Below are 23,425 nucleotides of genomic sequence, written 5' to 3'. Positions count from 1 at the left end.
TGTATGTGTGTGTGGGAAAAAATCACAAGACTATTTCATCTCTACAGGCCTGTTTCATGAGGGGTTTCCTCAATCCTCAGGAGATTTTAATATATATATATATATATATATATATATATATATATATATATATATATATATATATATATATATATATATATATATATATATATATATATATATATATATATATATATATATATATGTCTTAATTAGATTATCCAAAAAAATAGTGCTCGATACCATGGTAGAGCGGAATATGTATGTGTGGGGAAAAAAAGAGATGAAATAGTCTTGTGATTTTTTTCCCACACATACATATAAATATATATATATATATATATAAATATATATATATATATATATATGTATACATATATATATATATATATATATATGTATATATATATATATATATATATATATATATATATATATATATATATATATATATATATATATATATATATATATATATATATATATATAATATATATATATATATATATATATATATATATATATATATATATATATATATATATATATATATATATATATATATATATATATATATATATATATATATATATATATATATATATATATATCAGTGGCGTGCGGTGAGGTTAATGTCTGGTGAGGCACGACTGCATCATCACAGTCAAATTTAAAAACATATGAACCTGCAGTGCAGGTGTACCTAATGTTGTGTCCCTGCGGTCGTTCGCGGCTCCTGCAGCGCGAGCATTGTTGTTTTTGCACTTTTTGGCTTCTTGTTAAGTGACTTTTTTTGGGTGGATTCGGTCTTGCACGTGGAGGGTTTGGGTGTGGGCTTTGGTTGGTGTGGCCGCGGCGCTCTCGTCGGGCGGTGCATTCTGCGGCGGAGGTGCTTGGCACCAGGAGGCGGGGTTATGATATGAGCCTCACACAGTGTGTCTCCGCAGCAGATTTATAATCGCTCAGCACTAAAAATACGTTACACACATACAGTTGTTGACAAAATACACTGTACATTATATACCTCAGCTAACTAAACTATGGAAATGTATAATATAATTCATATAGCAATACGGTGTCACTGCACAGCAGGCCAGCAGTTAGCCGAGTCGCAATCCATGGTGAGGCACAAGTGCCTCAACTGGCTGCTGATCACCGCACCGTCTCTTCTCAGTATTTGAACGGCAAATGTGAAAATAAAAATGAAAATAATCTAAAACTGGTGAAGTTAAATGGAAAATAACTTTAGTATAATCACTGGATACATATAACAATTTAATTATTATTTTTTTCTTTTTCTTTTTTTTTTCTTTCCATGATGGCAGGTGAGGCCCCGCCTCCCCTGCCTCTAGTGACTGCACGCCACTGATATATATATATATATATATATATATATATATATATATATATATATATATATATATATATATATATATATATATATATATACATATATATATATATATATATATATAATGTAATTTGAAGTAAAAATCAGAATTTTTCAATAATAATAATAATAATGAATCACAATTGTAACGCACTTTACATTTGTTAAAATCTCAAAGTGCCACAAAGTATTAAAAAAATATTTAAAAAAAGGTAAAAAATTAAAATAGAAAGTTAGAATATGTAATAGAAAATTAAAATAGAAATAAAAACATAAAAAACACTAGATAAACACTAGATAAAACATAGAAACATAGATAAAATAGAAATAAAAACATGAAACCACTGGATACAACAGATACAAGGCAAATATGTAAAAATATTGTGTGATTATGCAATTGTAATATTACAACATTTTTTTAATAAAATGTTTTTATAAAAATAAAGTCATATAAAAAATTACATACAAGTAAGTAATTTGTTTTCACCTTACAATAATAAATTAGTACAGTAGTTTAAAAAAAAGAAAATTTAAGTCATATTTTAACACAATGGTATAACGTAATGCAAAGTCTCAAAAATTAAGTTGTAATATTACAAGAAAGTTTTTTTTTTTTAATACAGATTTTAACAAGGTAAAAGTTGTAAAGTTACAGAAATAAAATGTGAATATTACAAGAAAAAAAAGTTCTTTAAATAAAAATCAAAAATACCGTATTTTTCGGAGTATAAGTCGCACCGGCCGAAAATGCATAATAAAGAAAGAAAAAAACACATATAAGTCGCACTGGAGTATAAGTCACATTTTTTGGGGAAATTTATTTGATAAAAGCCAACACCAACAATAGACATTTGAAAGGCAATTTAAAATAAATAAAGAATAGTGAACAACAGGCTGAATAAGTGTACGTTATATGACGCTTAAATAACCAACTGAGAACGTGCCTGGTATGTTAACGTAACATATTATGGTAAGAGTCATTCAAATAACTATAACTTATAGAACATGCTTTACGTTTACCAAACAATCTGTCACTCTTAATCGCTAAATCCCATGAAATCTTATACGTCTAGTCTCTTACGTGAATGAGCTAAATAATATTATTTGATATTTTACGGTAATGTGTTAATAATTTCACACATAAGTCGCTCCTGAGTATAAGTCGCACCCCCACCAAACTATGAAAAAAACTGCGACTATTAGTACGAAAAATACGGTAAGTCATACCTTATCAATAATATTTTGTAATAACAAGTGATTATCCTACAAGGTGACCCAAGAAAACCCAGAACCCATAACAGTTTAATTTAATCCAAAAGGTTCTAAAACTTCAGTCTGAGTACGATCATCCCCCAAAGTTTCAGTTATCTTGGTATCCAAATGGGCTCCAGGGCGTTGGAGGCAAACTTGCTGTGCAAAAGTGTCTATAACTGGAACACATTCCTCTTTGGTATTTTACTATTAAGATTTTGCACAGTCCCGTGCTCTCTGAAATTCCGAACCCAGTCAAAAATTTTACTTTTTGATGAAGACACCAAAAGTTTCTCCGAAAATTTGCTTGCACTACAGTAAATAATTTGTTGGAGAAATGTTTATTTTCCTTCTTTGACCAAAACATGTTGTGGGAGACTAATGTCTGGCGTCCAAACAGTGCCAACATTCTTGCGTGTACAAAGCACGCGTGGTCTTTTTTTCCTCAGATTGGCTATTTTTCACTGTTTTGACACTATTGTTCCAATATTCCTTGCACAATATCGACATGTATACCCTGAACAAAAGAAAAACATTTAAAATGGACAATTTTTAAAAAATATTTGTGGATTCTGTTTTGTGGGGTCATTCAATACAAAAACAAAGTAACATTTTGTAAAGAATATTTAGATTTTAAAAAAAATATAATAATTTGTATGCACAAATTAGTTTGTAAAGTTCCAATGATTAAAAATAAAAAGTCTAAAGTCATAATTTTAACAAATGAATGTCAAAATTTTCCACAGGACCCTGAAGGCAACATACCAACAGTAATTTCATATATTACGATTTGTATAAAATAAAAGAGGAAACATTTATTTTAATAATTTATTTAATTTGTGGGGGGGTCACTCTGTAAAAAAAAAAAAAAAAGTTAAACAAAAGTTTTCTAAGACTAGTGTAGTTTTTTTGTTTTTTTTTGTTTTTGTTTTTTAAAGAATTAGGCTATAAAGTTCCAAAAATTACTCAAAATAATTATGATTTCAACAAGTGAATGTCAAAATTCCCACAGAAATATGAACACAACATTCCAACAGATCTGCTATGCATTAATCAGGTAAGATTAAAAAACATTTGTTATATAAAAAAATTAAATAAGTCTGGTTAGATAAATTAAATAATGCTACCAAAAAAGGTAAATTCAGTGCCCATGCTGGTGAAACCTTGATTATTTTTCTCATTTAACGCATGACCAGGTGAAACTCAAAACATTTGAATTTGAAAGGTTTTGTCTATACCAGCAATAAGACATAGGCCATAACATGCAACTCAAGTTATTTCATGCTGTCTTTTGATATCATTTTGATGATTATGGCTTAAAATGTATGAAAACCTCAAACTGAAACTCTCAGAAAATGCGGGGGTTTTCAAAAACTGTAAGCCATGACCATCAACAGTGCAATACATTTTCATAACATGGTCACTACTGCATAGTTTCTCTTCTTATATTCCTATTTTTACGGTTATATTTGTATTCTTATTGTTGCTTTTTATTTGTATTCTTATTGTTATATTTTCTCGTTTATTTCCATTTATACCCCCATTATTTACTTTCTACTTTTTAAATTTGATCTCAATTCTGTACACTACTGCTGGAATTTAAATTTTCCTGAGGGAACTCTCCTGAAGGAATCAATAAAGTACTATCTATCTATCTAGTACTATCTATCAAAATTATAGCAAATACAGGCTTGACATATCTCACTTTGCATGTTAATAACTACAGATGTCCGATAATATCGGCCGATAAATGCTTTAAAATGCCCATCCATCCATCCATTTTCTACCGCTTATTCCCTTCGGGGTCGCGGGGGGCGCTGGAGCCTATCTCAGCTACAATCGGGCAGAAGGCGGGGTACACCCTGTAATATCGCAAATGATCTGTATCGGTTTCAAAAAGTAAAATGTATGACTTTTTAAAACACCACTGTACGGAGTGGTACACGGACGTAGGGAGAAGTACAGAGCAGTTGCATCTCCCAGTCATACTTGCCAACCCTCCCGAATTTCAGTGCCCCTCCCGAAAATCTCCCGGGGCAACCATTCTTCCGAATTTCTCCCGATATCCACACAGACATCGATATTGGGGGCGTGCCTTAAAGGCACGGCCCAATCACATAATATCTACGGCTTTTCACACACACAAGTGAATGCAAAGCTTACTTGGTCAACAGCCATACAGGTCACACTGGGGGTGGCCGTATAAACAACTTTAACACTGTTACAAATATGCGCCACACTGTGAACCCACACCAAACAAGAATGACAAACACATCCGCACCGTAACACAACATAAACACAACAGAAGAAATACCCAGAACCCCTTGCAGTACTAACTAACTTCCGGGACGCTACAATATACACCCCCCGCTGCCCCAAACCCCCCAAAAAACCCCGCCCGCCCACCTCAACCTCCTCATGCGCTCTCAGAGAGATTCCACGACTGTATATATCGGTATCGGTTGATATCGGAATCGGTAATTAAGAGTTGGACAATATCGGAATATCGGATATCGGCCAAAAAGCCTATTATCGGACATCTCTATTAATAACACATATTAGTTTCACATTAAAAGTTCAATTGCTGACATTATTGGACTTTTGCACAATATTACATTTTTTTATTTCACCAGCAGACATTTATATGATCTTAACATACTTGCTTTTCTTGCGCTATTTCCACTTTTTTACTACTTTTCTTGTGCAATTGCTTTTATCTTCCCAGTGTGGCCCTAAAGCTCCTAAGTAGAGAGGAGGAGAGCGGATGTCAAACAATTTTCTGACCTTTTGTGTGTGTCTGTTGTGCCAGCTCTGAGCGACACGCCCGACCTTCCGTGTGAACCTTTGAACCTCGGCGTCACTTTTCTGTCGTTTAGGTGAGGAAAGTACAGGAGAGACGTTGCTCTGCTTTACAAGGCTGCACGGTAACAAGGGAGAGGTTGTCCATCCGTGCCATTCTAATCTGTAATTGTCCTCTGCTGCTGCCTTTGCCTCAGGTGAAAGAGTCCTGGGCGGGGCTGCTGCTGTCACACTTTAATGGATAGCTTGCAACAATCCCACGCTGCTGCAGAGGTGACTTTTTGTTGTCGTTGTTGCTGTTCTCGGGGCCCTCGTGCTCTTTGAACCCCGGTGGATGTGCACACACAATCACGTATGCATAAAGACATAAACAGATACGGTCACACCTGTAGCCTCCTTCTAACCCCTTTCCTGACAAGGCGGCGAGATTAGCGGCCATTACGGCGTCATTATGCGCTCTCTCTCGTGTCCATAAACGCTTATCTTTGCCGTTAATCGATTCACAGGCCCGTAAAGAGAGAGAGATAAGCGGGATGAGGAATGATGCTTGACTTTCTTTTGCAGCTTACATTTCTCTGTTGTTACTCCTTTAATTATGGTGACCTTTCGCCACCTCAGGGCTGGTACCTTTTCTGCCGTCTAATTACTGGTTCACTTATTAACGTGTGAAGGTGTCAGGGGGCGTTATAGCAGTGGCTGATATTGTGTGACCTCCTTGTTTGTGGTCACATTCCCGCACTCAGTTGACATACAAAAGCAATGGTAGTTACTACTTGCTAATGTGAAGTTCATGCTAAGTAGATATAGAACATTTACCGTATTTCCCGGACTATAAGACGCACTTAAAATCCCCCCCAAAACTCGACAGTGCGCTTTATAACACGGTGCGCCGAATGTACGGAATAATTCTGGTTTTGTTTACAGACCTCGAAGCAATTTTATTCGGTACATGGTGTAATGATAAGTGTGACCAGTAGATGGCAGTCAAACATAAGAGATACGTGTAGACTGCACTATGGTGGCAATATGACTCAAGTGAACAACACCAACATTTTATATGTTCCATTGAAAATATAGAACATTACACACGGCGCTCAAAAATCTATCAAAATGTTTTAGTACAACTTTGGTAAGCTATGAAGCCACACCGCTTGAAGGATTGTCGGCGCATTAAACATACGAGTATTATTATGGTGTGTGTATAAGGTAAGACATATTATCTGGCGTTTTGTTTCGCAATATTATGCAAAAGCAACTTTTTTTACCTTCTGGTACCTGCGGATCTGTATTTGGGATCTGCATAAATCCTGAAATATTGCACGCGTATGCCTTTGTAGTCCGTGCCGACACCGTAGTCCAGGCCCGGGCAATTATTTTGACTCTGGGGCCAAATTTAGAGAACAAAATGTGTCTGGGGGCCTGTATATCTGATTTTTAGGAACAATAATACAAAAACTCACAATAATGTCTGATTGAATGCTAAACATGTTATGACAGACTGCCTTGAAAAAACGGAATGGAATTTTACATTTTTTTACTGAATGAGACACCCAGAATGTACATGAAAATAAAGAATGTGGGATTTACAATATTAACTATGAACCATAAAACACTGAATATTGACAACATATGAACGTCACACCCCCTCTTGATCGTCATTATTTACAATCAAGCGAAACACAACAAAAATGCAACAAACACAGCGAAATATTAACATGAAGGGTAAAAAAACACCATCTACAATCTGATATACAGTATCTGATATATATCAGCTTTAGAACTTTGTTGTACAAATCTCCTTCCGCCTCTGTCCCTGACACCCGCATTTCAGGCTGGCCGCTCTGGAAAGACTTTGTGGAAATGCTCCCCACCCACACTATTTGGTGCCTCGTCTGAGCTGCTGTGACTTAGATTACCATGGACCACAATGGAAACAAGCCTTTTGGCTTTTTGTGCCATCCATTTGCCTTTTTAAAGCATTTCATGGATTCAATTCTTTAAGATGTCAATAAACTTCTCAATCAATCAATCAAACCATAGTAACTAGTATACCATGGAAAAGCGCAGATTCCAACCATTGAAATACTTTGTATAGTTCAAGACTTCCCGTAATTTGAAAACATCACTGGACATCATAATGGCGGCTACAGTTTCCATCTTAAAGTTCTAAAAAAAATTATTTGGGAATGTCCGGCGGGCCAGATTGAAAAGCTTAACGGGCCACATGTGGCCCCCGGGCCTTAATTTGCCCATGCCTGCCGTAGTCGATAAGCTTCTTCTTTTTCTCTATCTTCTTGTTATGGGACATTCATCCTCCGCTGTTGCCATTTCTAATATAAGGTAGTGTAAAGTTCTTACTTATATCTGTCAGTAAACTCGCCATGAAAGCACTAAAACATACCGGTATAGCGAGTTTACATTATTCAACCAAGGAACTTTAGTTATTAGAGAGTTCCGGTCGGAGGGTTTGTCACGGGACACATTTCCGGCGTTGTTGTTGTTTCCGGATGAGGAGATGCTGCTCCGTTATGGATTGAAGTAAAGTCCGAATGTCTTTAAAAGAGTTAACTCTATCTTTTGACACTTCTTCCACTCCCATCCTTGCACAGGAGTGGAAGAACGGTAGTGGAAGTTTATTCATGTAATGTACCGGAAAATACGGTACACTACATGAGCTGCTTTCATTCATTCATCCTTTACAATGATATTGGGAGGGTTTTGTTCAAATCATAATATGAAAGGGGACCTATTATACAAAACCAATTTTTCTCACCAATTGTTACCCGCTTTTGTGTATTTGGGATCTGCATAAGTCCCGAATAATGTTAAATCAAACCATGGAGGCATTCGGTAGATATTTACAAAACAATCTTGCCCTCCTTCATACTTCTTCCAAACGAGCCGTTTGGAAATTTCCCAATTTGTGACGTTTTTCTAATTGGTGACGTCAGCGGATATCTCCATATATGGTCCAGTTATTCCCAAAGACCTTTGTAGTCCGACGCTGTAGTCAATAAGCTCCTTATTTTTTCTCTATCCTCTTGTCGTGGGGCAGACTGGCTCGTTCATGCACATGCATCTTCTGCTATTTCCATTTTTAATACAAAGTAGCGTTACGTTTGAATTTATATCTGTCAGTAGACTCCCTATGACAGCGCTAAAAACTAGAACATGGCTGACAGGGAGAAGACGCAGTCGAAGTGGAGGCACGTGAATAACACCACCCACAAATGACGTATCCTGAACAAATGGTCAGAAAGAGGTTAGAAGATAGTCTGTAAAACATAATCTATGTACATTTTTGACCAAACAACCACCATTAAATGTTATGTAGACCACAAGGAAGTGTTTTAAATGTTGAAAAAAAATCATAACACGAACCCTTTAAAGGGGAAAGTCCAATTTTTACAAAGCATATGTAAATAATGTTTATGTTATTATTACAATTATATATATATATATATATATATATATATATATATATATATATATATATATATATATATATATATATATATATATATATATATATATATATATATATATATATATATATATATACATATACATCATTACTTACATTAAATTGTAACATATATGTGTGTGTGTGTGTGTGTGTGTGTGTGTGTGTGTGTGTGTGTGTGTGTGTGTGTGTGTGTGTGTGTGTGTGTGTGTGTGTGTGTGTATATATATATATACTGTATATGTATGTATGTTGTTGTTTTTTAAGTTTTAATATTAGAGAGAAAAGTCAGATTTTTACAAGGCAAATGTAAAAAGTGTTGTATGGGAATCAAATTGTGGTACCATAATATTTTATTTATTTTATGTATTTTTTTAAAAGTCATAATATTAAAGAAAAGAGTCACATTTTTACTCGGCAATCGTGGAAAATGTTGTTTTGGAATACAGTTGCAATATTTCAATATTATATATGTACTATATATATAAATCACATATTAAGGGGAAAAGTCAGATTTTTACAAGGCAAATGTAAAATGTGTACGGGAATAAAATTGTAATATTAAGGGCCACTTTCACAAGTGAGCTGGAGCCTATCTCAGCCAACTTTTGGAGGCGGAGCCACTAGTCAATTATAGGGCATATTAAGACTCAATAATTGCAGTGTCCCAAAAATATTAGCATTCGCAGCTGTGGCTGTAAGCAACCTCCTGATGTTTCCACGTTCTTCCGATTATCTGAGGTCGGGTCGCGGGGCAGCAGTCCCAGACTTCCCTCTCCCCAGCCACTTCATCCAGCGCCTCCCGGGGAATCTCGAGGCGGAAAGCCGGGAGACATAGTCTTCCCAATGTGTCCTGGGTCTTCCCCGTGGCCTCCAACTGATTGGACCTGCCCTAAACACCTCCCCAGGGAGGCGTCCGGGGGGCATCCTGACCAGATGCCCGAACCACCTCATCTGGCTCCTCTCAATGTGGAGGAGCAGCGGCTTTACTTTGAGCTCCTCCTGAATGACAGAGCTTCTCATCCTATCTCTAAGGGAGAGCCCGACGGAGGAAACTCATTTCGGCCGCTTGTACCCGTGATCTTGTCCTTTTGGTTATAACCCAAAGATCATGACCATAGGTGAGGATAGGGATGTAGATTGACAGGTAAATTGAGAGCTTTGCCTTCCAGCTGAGCTCCTACAGGGTCTGCATCATTGCACCGATCCGCCTGTCGATCTCATGATCCACTCTTCCCTCACTGGTGAACAAGACCCCGTGGTACTTGATCTCCTCCACTTGGGGCAAGATCTCCTCCCCAACCCGGAGATGGCTCTCCAACCTTTTCCGGGCGAGAACCATGGACTCGAACTTGGAGGTACTGATTCTCATACCAGTCGCTTCACACTCGGCTGCGAACGGATCCAGTAAGAGCTGGAGATCTTGGCCAGATAAAGCCATCAGGACCTTATCATCCGCAAAAAGCAGAGATCTAATTCTGCAGCCATCAAACCGGATCCCCACAACGCCCTGACTACGCCTAGAAATTATGTCCATAAAAGCTATGAACAGAATTGGTGACAAAGAGCAGCCCTGGCATAGTCCAACCCGCCTGATGTAGTTTTTCTTTATCTACTCCACAAAATGACAGTAGTTTCCTTCAAAATGTCACAAATGGTCACCATGAGCTTTAAAATGTTAAAAGCACTCATGTGTAGGGATGGGCACCAAATGCGAACCAACTATTTTTATCGGTACCAGCCAAATTCCATTGGTACCACCTGGCATAAATATAAATAATAAATAGGTGCTATATTTCGATACTTTTGTTGCTCATGACGTCATGTTCGGTTGCAGACTCGTCACTAGGTGGAGAAACGAGCACTTAAGCAGACTCTGCCAAACTGCGTCTAGGTAACGTTAAAATGTTCAATGCCAACAAAACAAGTAGAGAAAACGCTCAAATGCAAGGCTCCACTTTTCCAAAATGCGCTAGCTCAATGCTAATTTACATTGGCTTTGACATAGACATGCTACTTATTAGCGTTGGCAATTTTACATGGTGATGGCAATAACTAAGACGAATGTAAGTAAAATACTTACAGTATAAACACTTTGTAGGGCTCAATAGACAGACAGTCAACTTAATGGCATAGACTACCATCTAGCTGGGCAACACACCGTAGTCTAACATCTAACGTCTTAGAATTGCAACTGCATGCAAAGTCTACTATAATACTTGCAAATGAGACTCAGAAATGAAATAAGAAAACAAGATACAACAACTGGACAGCACAGTTCATTTTTAAAATGTTACATAAATACATTTGATTTTGCTATTTAACAATTAACATTTATTAACAAACACAAATTTACTGAAAATTGAGTGCCGATATCGATTCCCAGGTCCCAGGAGTTAGGTTGAAGTGTGAAAGGTACCCACACATCCCTACTCATGTGAAACTATTTTACAATCAGTGGTTTTAATGCTGGCTCAGCAGATTTTTCCTTACCAACATGACAACATTAGTCCCGTTGCTGCAATGTTGGGCAATAGTTTGTCAATAAATGAGCATGTGATTAAATAATTACTTTTTAGGTTCCCTTTCGTATGGATTATTAAAGTTGGAGTATTAGGTTCAGAGTTAGTTTTTTTTTTCCATAACTGCATCTCTCCAATTATAAGTTAAAGTTAAAGTACCAATGATTGTCACACACACACTAGGTGTGGTGAAATGTATCCTCTGCATTTGACCCATTCCCTTGTTCACCTCCTGGGAGGTGAGGGGAGCAGTGAGCAGCAGCGGTGGCCACGCCCGGGAATAATTTTTTTGGTGATTTAAATCCCAATTCCAACCCTTGATGCTGAGTGCCAAGCAGGGAGGTAATGGGTCCCATCTTTATAGTCTTTGGTATGACTCGACCTCACAACCTACCAATCTCAGGGCGGACACTCTAACCCAGGGGTCACCAACGCGGTGCCCGCGGGCACCAGGTAGCCCGTAAGGACCAGATGAGTAGCCCGCTGGCCTGTTCTAAAAATAGCTCAAATAGCAGCACTTACCAGTGAGCTGCCTCTATTTTTTAAATTGTATTTATTTACTAGTAAGCTGGTCTCGCTTTGCCCGACATTTTTAATTCTAAGAAAGACAAAACTCAAATAGAATTTGAAAATCCAAGAAAATATTTTAAAGACTTGGTCTTCACTTGTTTAAATAAATTCATAATTGTTTTTACTTTGCTTCTTATAACTTTCAGAAAGACAATTTTAGAGAAAAAATACAACCGTAAAAATGATTTTAGGATTTTTGAACACATATACCTTTTAAATTCCTTCCTCTTCTTTCCTGACAATTTAAATCAATGTTCAAGTAAAAACATTTTTTTTATTGTAAAGAATAATAAATACATTTTAATTTAATTCTTCATTTTAGCTTGTGTTTTTTCGACGGAGAATATTTGTGAAATATTTCTTCAAACTTATTATGATTAAAATTCAAAAAAAAATTTCTGGCAAATCTAGAAAATCTGTAGAATCAAATTTAAATCTTATTTAAAAGTCTTTTGAATTTCTTTTAAAATGTTTGTTCTGGAAAATCTAGAAGAAATAATGATTTGTCTTTGTTAGAAATATAGCTTGGTCCAATTTGTTATATATTCTAACAAAGTGTAGATTGGCTTTTAACCTATTTAAAACATGTCATCAAAATTCTAAAATTAATCTTAATCAAAAAAAATTACTAATGATGTTCCATAAATTCTTTTTTTGTATTTTTTCAAAAAGATTCGAATTAGCTAGTTTTTCTCTTCTTTTTTTCGGTTGAATTTTGAATTTTAAAGAGTCGAAATTGAAGATAAACTATGTTTCAAAATTTAATTGTCTTTTTTTTTCGTGTTTTCCCCTCTTTTAAACTGTTCAATTAAGTGTAAATATCTTTAATTATTAATAATATCATAGAGTTAAAAGGTAAATTGAGCAAATTGGCTATTTCTGGCAATTTATTTAAGTGTGTATCAAACTGGTAGCCCTTCGCATGAATCAGTACCCAAGAAGTAGCTCTTGCTTTCAAAAAGGTTGGTGACCCCTGGTCTAACCACAAGGCCACTGAGTATCACCTGTTTTAACTTCACACTCCCAACATGTCCTCTTTGCGGGTTTATGTTTCCACATATTCTGGTTCAACCTTTGATATTCATTGAACTCACACTCTGTTTGAAATCCACACCCCCCCCTCACCCCCCACCCAGGTCCACCATGCTCCCTGCTAACCTTCTGCTCCTCATGGTCCTGCTGCTACCTCAAGCCACGTCAAGTCGCCACGGTGACACTGGCGACATTATCGACAATGGCACGCCATCACACCCCGCTCCAACCTCCTACCCGGAACCCGGCCTGACTCGGACCATACAGAGCCTCCTGCTGAGCCGCCTGGGCCTGCAGTCTCAGCCTAATCCTCGGCCCGGAGTGCCGGTCCCGAGGTACCTCATGGATCTGTACCGCTTCCAACAGAAGCAGTACCACCTACTGGAGGACGCCTCTTTCAGCTTCCCCAGTCACCACGTGCAGCAGGCCAATACCGTACGCAGCTTTCATCACACTGGTAAGTTTTTGCTACAGCATGACGCCATGCAATTTCAACTGTAATAGTAAACAAAAGACCTTTAGACTCTCTTATGCAAGCGTTGTGTGTTCGCTTTTATCTACAATGGCTGGAATTTATGACACAGAATCCAAACACTCTTAGATAAGAGGTCAGGTGTAAAAAATTAAGACACCCCATGGTGTAACTCTTCTACTCTTCAACCTCTGAACTAAAGATGGTGTAAATGTGACAAAATTGACAAATACACCACGTAGTGGCAAATTTTAACCCCGTAAGTCAAACCGACTTTTACGGACGCACTGGAAAAAAACATGGCCGCCATCAAACAAAGCATCTTTGCAGCAACACAAGTTAAGTTAAGTTAAAGTACCAATGATTGTCACACACACACTAGGTGTGGTGAAATTTGTCCTCTGCATTTGACTCATCCCCTTGTTCACCCCCTCGGAGGTGAGGGGAGCAGTGGGCAGCAGCGGTGCCGCGCCCTGGAATCATTTTTGGTGCTTTAACCGCCAATTCCAACCCTTAATTCTGAGTGCCAAGCAGGGAGGTAATGGGTTCCATTTTTATAGTCTTTGATGTGACTCGGTTGGGTTTGAACTCACAACCTACCGATCTCAGGGCGGACACTCTAACCACTAGGCCACTTAGTAGGAACTCAAGCGGAACTTAGCGACTAATTGTTCATAAGTCGTTGATTATTTATTTATTATACAAAATATCGGTATTACAGGTATGCTAACATGTCTTATTTAAAGCATTTTGAGCACAACCCATAGGGGGCGCCACACATGTCTTTAATAAAAATGAGGACACCCCCTGGTGGTCTCATTTTTCACATGACTGTATAGTACGTACAGCGTGAGGAAACGCAGAATAAATCATGTTTTATATAATACATATGTGTACAGATGTAATAAAAACATTTAATTATCATAGTCGTGGTCAAAAGTTTACATACACTCGTGAAGGACATAATGTCATGGCTGTCTTGAGTTTCCAATCATTTTTACAACTCTTATTTTTTTGTGATAGAGTGATTGGAGCACATACTTGTCACAAAAAACATTCATGAAGTTTGGTCCTTTTCTCCTCCAAACATATTGCTGGGTATTGTGGCCAAACAGTTAAATTTTTGTTTCATCTGACATCACATGGGCAAAGATAAGACCTTCTGGAGGAAAGTTCTGTGGTCAGATAAAACAAAAATTGAGCTGTTTGGTCACAATACCCAGCAATATGTTTGGAGCAGAAAAGGTAAGGCCTTTAATCCCAGGAACACCAGCAGGGAAGGTGTTCCTCAGACATTTTCATTGTCCCCTGTGGCATGCAGTGTTAGTGCTGGGCTTGTAAACAGTCGTACTTGGATTAAAAAATATATATTTTACTAATGTTACATTTGTTATTTTGCTATAAAAAAAATTTTTCTGATGAATTTGTTTTATTACAATACATGCATGAAATTACAAATTAATTACCGTATTTTCCGGACTATAAGGCGCAACTAAAACATCTGTTTCCCCTCAAAACTCGACAGTGCTGGTTTTGCTTACCGACCTTAAAGCTATTTTATTTGGTACATGGTGTAATGATAAGTGTTACCAGTAGATGGCAGTCAAACACACGAGATACGTGTAGACTGCAATATGATGGCAATATGACTCAAGTAAACAATACAGACATTTTATATGTTCCATTGAAAATATAGAACATTACACACGGTGCTGTTTTAGTACGACTTTGGTAAGCTATGAAGCCGCACTGCTTGATGGATTGTCGGCGCATTAAACATACAAGTATTTTTATGGTGTGTGTATAAGGTAAGACATTTTATCTGGTGTTATGTTTCGCAATATTATGCAAAAGCAACTTTTCTTACCTTCTGGTACCTGCTAATCTGTATTTGGGATCTGCACAAATCCTGAAAATTTGCGCACGTACGCCTTTGTAGTCCGTGACGCCGTAGTCGATAAGCTTCTTCTTTTTCTCTATCTTCTTGTTATAGGACATTCATGTCACTGTTGCTATTTCTAATATAAAGTAGTGTAAAGTTCTTACTTATATCTGTCAGTAAACTCGCCATGAAAGCGCTAAAACATACCGGTGTAGTGAGATTACATAATTCACCCAAGGAACTTTAGTTATTAGAGAGTTCTGGTCGGACGGTTTTTCATGGGACACGTTTCCGGCGTTGTTGTTTCCGGATGAGGAGATGCTGCTCCGTTATTGATTGAAGTAAAGTCTGAATGTCATTAAAACAGTTAGCTCCGCTTTTTGACGCTTCTTCCACTCCTGTCCTTGCACGCTACACCGCTACCACAAAGATGACGGGGATAAGACGCTGTCGAAGGTGAGCCACGTAAATAAGACCGCCCACAAAACGGCGCATCCGGAAGCGACTGTCAGAAAGCGCCTTGAAAATGATCGGTAAAACATAATTCATGCAACATTTTGACCAAAGAACCACCATTACATGTTAGGTAGACCACAAGGAAGTGTTTTCAATTTGTGAAAAAAAATACAATAATATGAACCCTTTAATGCGCCCTATAATCCGGTGCGCCTTTTATATGAAAAAAGATTTAACATAGACCATTAATCGGCAGTGCGCCTTATAATCCGGTGCGCCCTATGGTCCGGAAAATATGGTACTTGATTAAAAAAATGGGTAAGTGCAAAATAAAAATGTATATTTTTCTCATGATTTTCCTCTCATGAATTACTGCTTTTTTGTATGTTTCTGCTTTTTATACTTTTGTGTCTTTCTGTTGCCTCTTATAGCTATTTTGTTTTTTCCTATGATTATGTTGATGCATATGATTATTCTGCTTCAGCTTCTTATGCTGATTATACTTATTTTTGTGTTTTTTCATCTTATATGTATTACTCTACTACTGCTTTTGCTTCTTCTTATATAAGGGTCTCATTAACATAGTTTACATACCATGTTTTTTGCACATCCGTAGTGTCCGCTGTGATAATTATGACAATGTGTTGTGGCTTGTATTCTATATTGTTGAATACATTACTTTACATTTTATTTACATTATTCAGTTCAACTAGCGCTGCAAAATGTGTATGTTACCTATTTTCTAGTACTGGGTCGGGCACTTTTTAAGCACTTGCACCGTTTCTGTCAGGTTTGTCACTGACAGTTCAGTTATGTTTTGGTTTTCCCTGTCTTTGTTTCCTGTCAGCGCTCTTATTTTGGTTATTTCCTGATTATCTCCCTGAGTGCTTTGTCCCCTCAGCTGTGGCTGATTGGCACCTGGCCACACCTGGTGTCAATCAGCCAGCTGCTATTTGAACCTGCCTTCCTCTCCAGTCAGGGCTGGATTATTGTCACTAGTACTACCTGTCATAATACTTGTCGTTGTAGCTCTGTCTACTTTTGTTCACTCTGCTCATGTCATAGTTCCTTCGTGTCACAGTAAGTGTTTTTGTTTCTTGTCGACAGTTAGCCTTTGTGCTATTTTAGTTCATAGCCAAGTTTGTTCTCCGCCTTGTGCGCGCCTTTTGTTTGTACCCTTTTGTTTGTTTTTTTGCTATAGTGTTAAATTAAATCATGTTTTCTCGCACAATGCCTGCCGCCTTCTCTGCATCTTGGGGTTCGTCACCAACACAATCTGACAGTTTCAGGAGAACCAATTTGCTATTTGGTAGTAGTATCAGTAGAAATGTAAACAATACAAACGCCTTATATATGAAAAAAGATCAAAAATAGACCATTCATCGGGTGCGCCCTATGGTCCGGAAAAACGGTAATTTAAAAAGTATATCAATAGTTTCACTTAAAAATGTGTCCAAAAAAATGTTAGTGAAGCAATGATTGTATGTTAAATATGTATCTTATTAAGATAGTTAAAAATGGGTATCATTGATGACATTAATAGGAAAAAGTAGAATAAAAGCAAATGGTACTTTCAAATAAATACTATAAAAAGTAGATGTGTTTCTGTCAGGGGGGTTCATCTGTGGAACAGTTTGGATGATTCCTTAAAATGTTTCAGTTCCATTCACACATTTAAAAAACACTTTAAGACCAATGTCTTGGAAAAATATATCACTCTTGAATCAACACAGTAGTTAATACTATGATCGATGTTAATTACAAACTAAATGTGGGATGTAAATAATAATGGAAGTATAATTGTTTGTATATAGCAGGGGTCACCAACCTTTTTGAAACCAAGGGCTACTTCTTGGGTAGTGATTAATGTGAAGGGCTACCAGTTTGATACACACTTAAATAAATTGCCAGAAATAGCCAATTTGCTCAATTTACCTTTAACTCTATGTTATTATTAATAATTAATGATATTTATCTTTGTGGAAACACTGATCATCTTAATGATTTCTCACAATAAATATATATAGAAACAGATAAATATCAATATGCAACACTTTATTTTTATATTTTCTCTAAGTGCACATTTTTCAAATTGAACATTTTCAAATGATCACTTCTAAGACAGTCTTGTGAAATCACAATATCCCATTTTAACTAGCTAGCCACTAACATTTTTGAACAAATCATGAATTACTTTGCACCATGTTTGTACAAATAATAACTCATGTAAAATACAAAAGTCAACTCTCAAATGTTTAAATCATGTCACACTTTGAACTGGACACCAAATCTGTTATCTGTTTCTTTGTCAGTTAGTGGGAAGCCTGGCATTGCATGCTGTTAACTAGTGTGTTGTACTCTGGTGTGTAACTTGACACTGCAACTCTGAGTGAGTCTTGCAGATGTGCATCAGTGAGGCGTGTTCTGTGTTTGTTCTTGATGAAGTTCATGTCAGAAAAGGCTGATTCACAAAGATAAGATTTTTCCTCATTGTTTGCGGAACCTTCTTAATCTTTTGGACATATTTTCACAGCAATCTGACCTTAAGCTTAATTATGATGAATGTAAAATGTTAAGGATCGGAAATCTAAAGGGAACGTCCTTTCGAATGGAATGCAAAGTGTTTTGTTTATAAATTATATGCAACCTGTTGTGTTCCCTAATTTTTTTCTGTGTACATGAATGAAGGTGTGTGTTGCTGAGTCCGACTTGGACATTATCTGGACTGGGCCTGGTTTAAAAAACCCTTTAAAAAAATCTAATTTCATTGACAACCTGGTCTGTTGAAGATAAGGCCCTTTTTAAAAAAAATAAAATAAAATAAGATACATAAATAAAAAACATTTTCTTGGATAAAAAAGAAAGTAAAACAATATAAAAATAATTACATAAAAAAATAGTAATTAATGAAAATTTTAGTGGACCAGCAGCCTATACAATCATGTGTGCTTCAGGGACTGTGTCCCTTGCAGATGTGTTGTCTATGTTGTGGGAACCAGAATATTGGTAGCAGAAAGAAATAACCCCTTTTGTGTGGATGAGTGTGCATGGGGGAGGTTGTTTGGGTTGATGCACTGATTGAAAGTGTATCTTGTGTTTTCTATGTAGATTTAATTACAAAAAAAAAAAAAAAAAAAAAATTTTTTTTTTTTTTTTTTTTTTAATTTTTTTTTTTTTTTTTTTTTTTTTAGAACAGGCCCGCGGGCGACTCATCTGGTCCTTACGGGCGACCTGGTGCCCGCGGGCACCGCGTTGGTGACCCCTGGTATATAGTATATAATTGGTACAAAGGTTTAACTAAGACGTGTACAAGGATATTTCACATGTCTTTACTGTGTATATAATTGAGCAGTATTTATGTTGTGTACAAGGTGTATTTATAATATGTTGTGCAAAGGAAATGTCATACATTTAGGAAGCTCATCTTGTATTTGACATTGTTTATAGGGTTAGGCGCAATAAGTGTTCAACTTCAGCCTAAACCCTTTCGGTCTGCAAAATTTTCAATTTATGAAAATACAGTTTATGTAAAACTGTTTGTTTGTTTTTTGACCACTGACCGAAGAAAAATAACAAAAACTAATAAACTAAACTAATAATAATGATTGTTGTTTCTGTCCTTCTAGAGCCCCTCACAGCAGAGGACCACAGACGGCTGCACATCTCCTTCAATATCTCCTCCATCCCGCAGGATGAGAAGGTGCTCTCCGCTGAGCTGCGCCTCCTCCGCATGGCCGGAAACAACCTCAGACTGAACCTGTACCTCTCAGAGCACCACAAGGACCCCCGACCCACCCTGCTAGAGACAAGAATACTGGCCGCCTGCCCTCAAAAGCAGAAATCTAGCAACCTCTGGGAAGCGTTTAGCCTGAACGCGGAGCTCTTTGATTTGGCCCTCAATGGCGCTGGCCATCTGGGCTTCCTCCTGGAGGTCATACCCGAGAACAGCAGCTCCTCGGCACAGGTGGAAGGGGAGGGACGCCAGGGGGGTCACCTGAGGGTGTGCAGGTCTGTGGGGCAAGATGAGCACAGCTGGGCCCAGGAACGACCCCTCCTTGTAACTTATAGTCATGACGGGCGTGGAGAGCCTTTGGTCAAACATAGGAGGAACCTCAGTGGGGTCCAGAGGATGAGAGGCAGGAAAGGGACAAGAGAGAAGAGCAAAAGCTGGAATAGAGACCAAAAGTGGGTTAAAAACACAAGTTGGGGGGGTGATACAGGAAGTGAAAGCGGAAGGGTAAAACGAAACGGTGGGAGGGCCGCGAAGCTTAAACGCCTTTCCCGTAACAGATGCCGCCGCCATCCGCTCTATGTCGATTTTAACGACGTGGGCTGGCACAAGTGGATCATTGCGCCGAGCGGCTACGATGCCTTCTTCTGCCTCGGGGAGTGCCGCTTCCCCCTGGCCGACCACATGAATTCCTCCAGCCACGCAATGGTGCAGACGCTGGTCAACTCGGTGAACGGGGCCGTGCCGCGGGCTTGCTGCGTGCCCACCTCCCTCAGCCCCATCGCCCTGCTCTACCTGGACCCGCAGGACCGAGTGGTGCTGAAGAACTACCAGGACATGGTGGTGGAGGGATGCGGCTGCCGGTAGCGTGTGGGATGGCGGGACGGTGGAAGTTCGAGCGGCATGAGAATCAAGCAGCTCATCGTTTAATTTTGCCTCACCAGCGACGGGGGAAATGAGAGCATGAGGTTTTTGTCAAACAGTGCGAAATCATCGTAAAACATTACGCCGCTTTTCCATTGCATGTTACTGTCTCGGCTCAGGGTCCCGCCGCATTGAACGCATCAGTCAGAAGGAGACACGTTAACAAAAAATGCAGGAGAACAAAGGTTTCCTCTATGTGTTGAAGTTAGACACATTTTTATCCAAGAGGAGGCTGAGGGCAGCAAGAAAACAGAAGCTTTACTGTAGCAGCCAGAGATTAAAACACCGATACATTGTAGAAGTAACATTTTGACAAAAGAAAATAATATGCGAAAGGAGACTGAGGGCCCCAAGAAAACGGACTCCTGCAGCAAAGTGGAGACTTTAGAGTGTAATCCTGCAGCATCCAGATTATAAAACACAATTACATTGTGTTTATTTTAGAGAAAAAAAATGTAACTGAAAAACTGCAGCAAGAGAACAGGTCTTTGCAGCTCTGTGGAGACTCTGGAGTACAATTCTGCAGTTGTAAAATTGTTGATCGAAAAAGAAAATATATCCAAGGGGAGACTCAGAGCAGCAAGAACGGGCTGTTGCAGCAGAGTGGAGACTGTGGTATAAAACTGCAGTTGATAGTTAATAGAAAATAAATATCCAAGAGAAGATTGAAGGCAGCAAGAAAACAGGCTGTTGTAGCAGAGTGGAGCCAATGGAGTTTAGCGCAGCAATTAAACAAAGTAAAATATCCAAGAGGAGACTGAGGGCAACAACAAAAAAAACGGGGTTTTGGAGCAGAGTTTAGACTGTGGAGTATATTACTTCAGTTGATAGATCATTGATTAAAAAATATATATAAATATCCAAGAGGAGACTCAGAGCAGCAAGAACGGGCTGTTGCAGCAGAGTGGAGACTGTGGAGTACAACACTGCAGTTGATAGTTAATAGGAAATAAATATCCAAGAGAAGATAGAAGGCAGCAAGAAAACAGGCTGTTATAGCATAGTGGATCCAATGGTGTTTAGCGCAGCAATTAAACAAAGTAAAATATCCAAGAGGAGACTGAGGGCAACAACCAAAAAACAGGCTTTTGGAGCAGAGTTTAGACTGTGGAGTATGATACTTCAATTGATTGATCATTGATTAAAAAAAATATGTATATCCAAGCGGAGACTGAGGGCAACAAGAAAATAGGCTGTTGCAGCAGAGTTGCTACCTTGGAGATACAGCATATTCACTGCAACATCCTAAGCTAAACACAGTGTTTATTTTCTTCATTCACAGTCAAATAAAAAATTTCCGAGAGGAGGCTGAGGGAACTTTGCAGCAAAGCGGAGACTGTGGAGTATTATACTGCCGACATAAGACACAGTGACATTGTGTGTTAATAGTCTTCATGACCAGTCGGGTACTAGGAGTAGTAGTGATAGTGCCTACTTTTGCCAAAGTGAGGAGAGCCGAGTTGGTACCATGCAGTGGAAACAGGGCGACACACCACCGTGACTTTTGTTTTGCAGCGATGAGTAACGCCATTAGCAATAAGAGCACGGCATCGTAACTTTACGCGACGACGTGGTTGCTGCAATATTTGCAGAAACTACCAAGAGGAAGGAAGGGTGCTGACTACAAGGACTGTCCCTGAACGCACCATTAAGTCACAAGCTATTTAAAAAAAAAAACATATCTACAATGCTGACACTATTGTTTGAATGTACAGCTACTCTTCCACACTACATTATTATTTAAACAGAAGACTTTTCATACATTTCTTTACAGACGTGTTGTGATTCAATTTAATCCACTGCAATTCTAACTTAAAGGTTGTGTATTTAAAAATGTAGTGTATTTAATCTTGATGATATTTAAAAAAAAAAACCACACAAAAACAAAAACATGCACACACAGAAAGACCCACGTTAATACATACGTTTTGGCTTTTACATGTGAAGTGTGTCCAGTGTCCAACATACAACAGTGTGAGTACGTGTCGCCTTTAGAGCTCGACAACAAACTAACAAGTGTGTGTATTGTCGCTACTCCGGTGTGTAACCACAGGTGTCTTGTTCGCTGTGTGTCTGCATGTGCCAACAACAACAGCAGCAAAAAAAAAAAAAAAAAAAAGGAAGATTGATATGAGAAATATTGTGCCTTTCAAACGAGGGCCTCGGACGTGTTTTCTGCTGAGCTAATCGTTTTTCAGTGTCGCATATTTCTGTCTTCATAAAAAGCAACGGCTTGTAAGATGTTCCAAAATATGCCTCCAATAAAGAAAACAAACTGAACAGCTGTGGTGGGACTTTTTTTTTCATAGGCTTTTATTTGTCACTGTACCGTAGCCCCGCCCCATAACCCCGCCCCATAGCCCCGCCCTATAGCCCCGCCCCAAACTACAACATGGTACAGTTATGTTCTACCTCAACCAGGAAGTAGCCTGTCCGCGTACAGAAAGCCAGGTAGGTCCGTGCTCTATTTAAAAAAAGAAACAAACAAGTTTTGATGTTGGGGACATAAAAAGTGTCAAATATGTTTTTTAAGATATTTTATACATAACGTAGTGTATCATTGGCAGTACATATCATCTATGACACATCATGGCTCACTTGCTGGCCGCCTGATAACCTCTGACTTTTTCTCTTCCATTATCCACCCTTCCCCATTTCCTAAGCCTTCGCTCACTTCCTCCTCTTTCACCAACAACCCATCCCTTATTCTAGCGCTCATTTCATCCATCTAGCTCATCTTTTCAAGTCAGCAGCTTCAAATCAATGTTGTATGCTCTCTGGTGATTGGCGTTAAACAGTGCATACCAATTAAGTGTTGTCCCGATACCGGTACCACAATGATTTCAATATTTTTCTAAATAAAGTGGACCACAAAAAAATTAATTATTGGCTTTATTTTAACAACACATCTTACGGTACATTAAACATATGTTT

At 38.1% G+C, this 23,425-nt stretch overlaps 2 protein-coding genes across 3 annotated transcripts in view; both read left to right on the top strand.

Moving 5' to 3' along the window:
- The window catches only part of bmp16 (bone morphogenetic protein 16), a 38,433-nt gene extending 15,668 nt beyond the window's left edge, over positions 1–22,765 (top strand). For both annotated transcript variants that reach the window (XM_062060094.1, XM_062060095.1), the window contains exons 4-5: positions 13,132–13,484; positions 19,464–22,765. In XM_062060094.1, the coding sequence (XP_061916078.1) occupies positions 13,132–13,484; positions 19,464–20,434 (1,324 nt within the window). In that variant the 3' untranslated portion in view covers positions 20,435–22,765. The remainder of the gene's footprint in view (positions 1–13,131; positions 13,485–19,463) is intronic.
- Positions 22,766–22,925: 160 nt separating this feature from the next.
- LOC133659294 (late histone H2A.2.2-like) overlaps positions 22,926–23,425 on the top strand; it is a 35,377-nt gene continuing 34,877 nt past the window's right edge. Inside the window, exon 1 of the mRNA XM_062062034.1 lies at positions 22,926–22,942. The gene's annotated coding sequence lies outside the window, so the exon portion shown is untranslated. The remainder of the gene's footprint in view (positions 22,943–23,425) is intronic.

The sequence above is a fragment of the Entelurus aequoreus genome, linkage group LG10 (assembly GCF_033978785.1).
Source record: "Entelurus aequoreus isolate RoL-2023_Sb linkage group LG10, RoL_Eaeq_v1.1, whole genome shotgun sequence".
Taxonomy (NCBI): domain Eukaryota; kingdom Metazoa; phylum Chordata; class Actinopteri; order Syngnathiformes; family Syngnathidae; genus Entelurus; species Entelurus aequoreus.
Note: the sequence above shows the minus strand (reverse complement) of the source record. Positions and strands in the feature narration are given on the sequence as shown.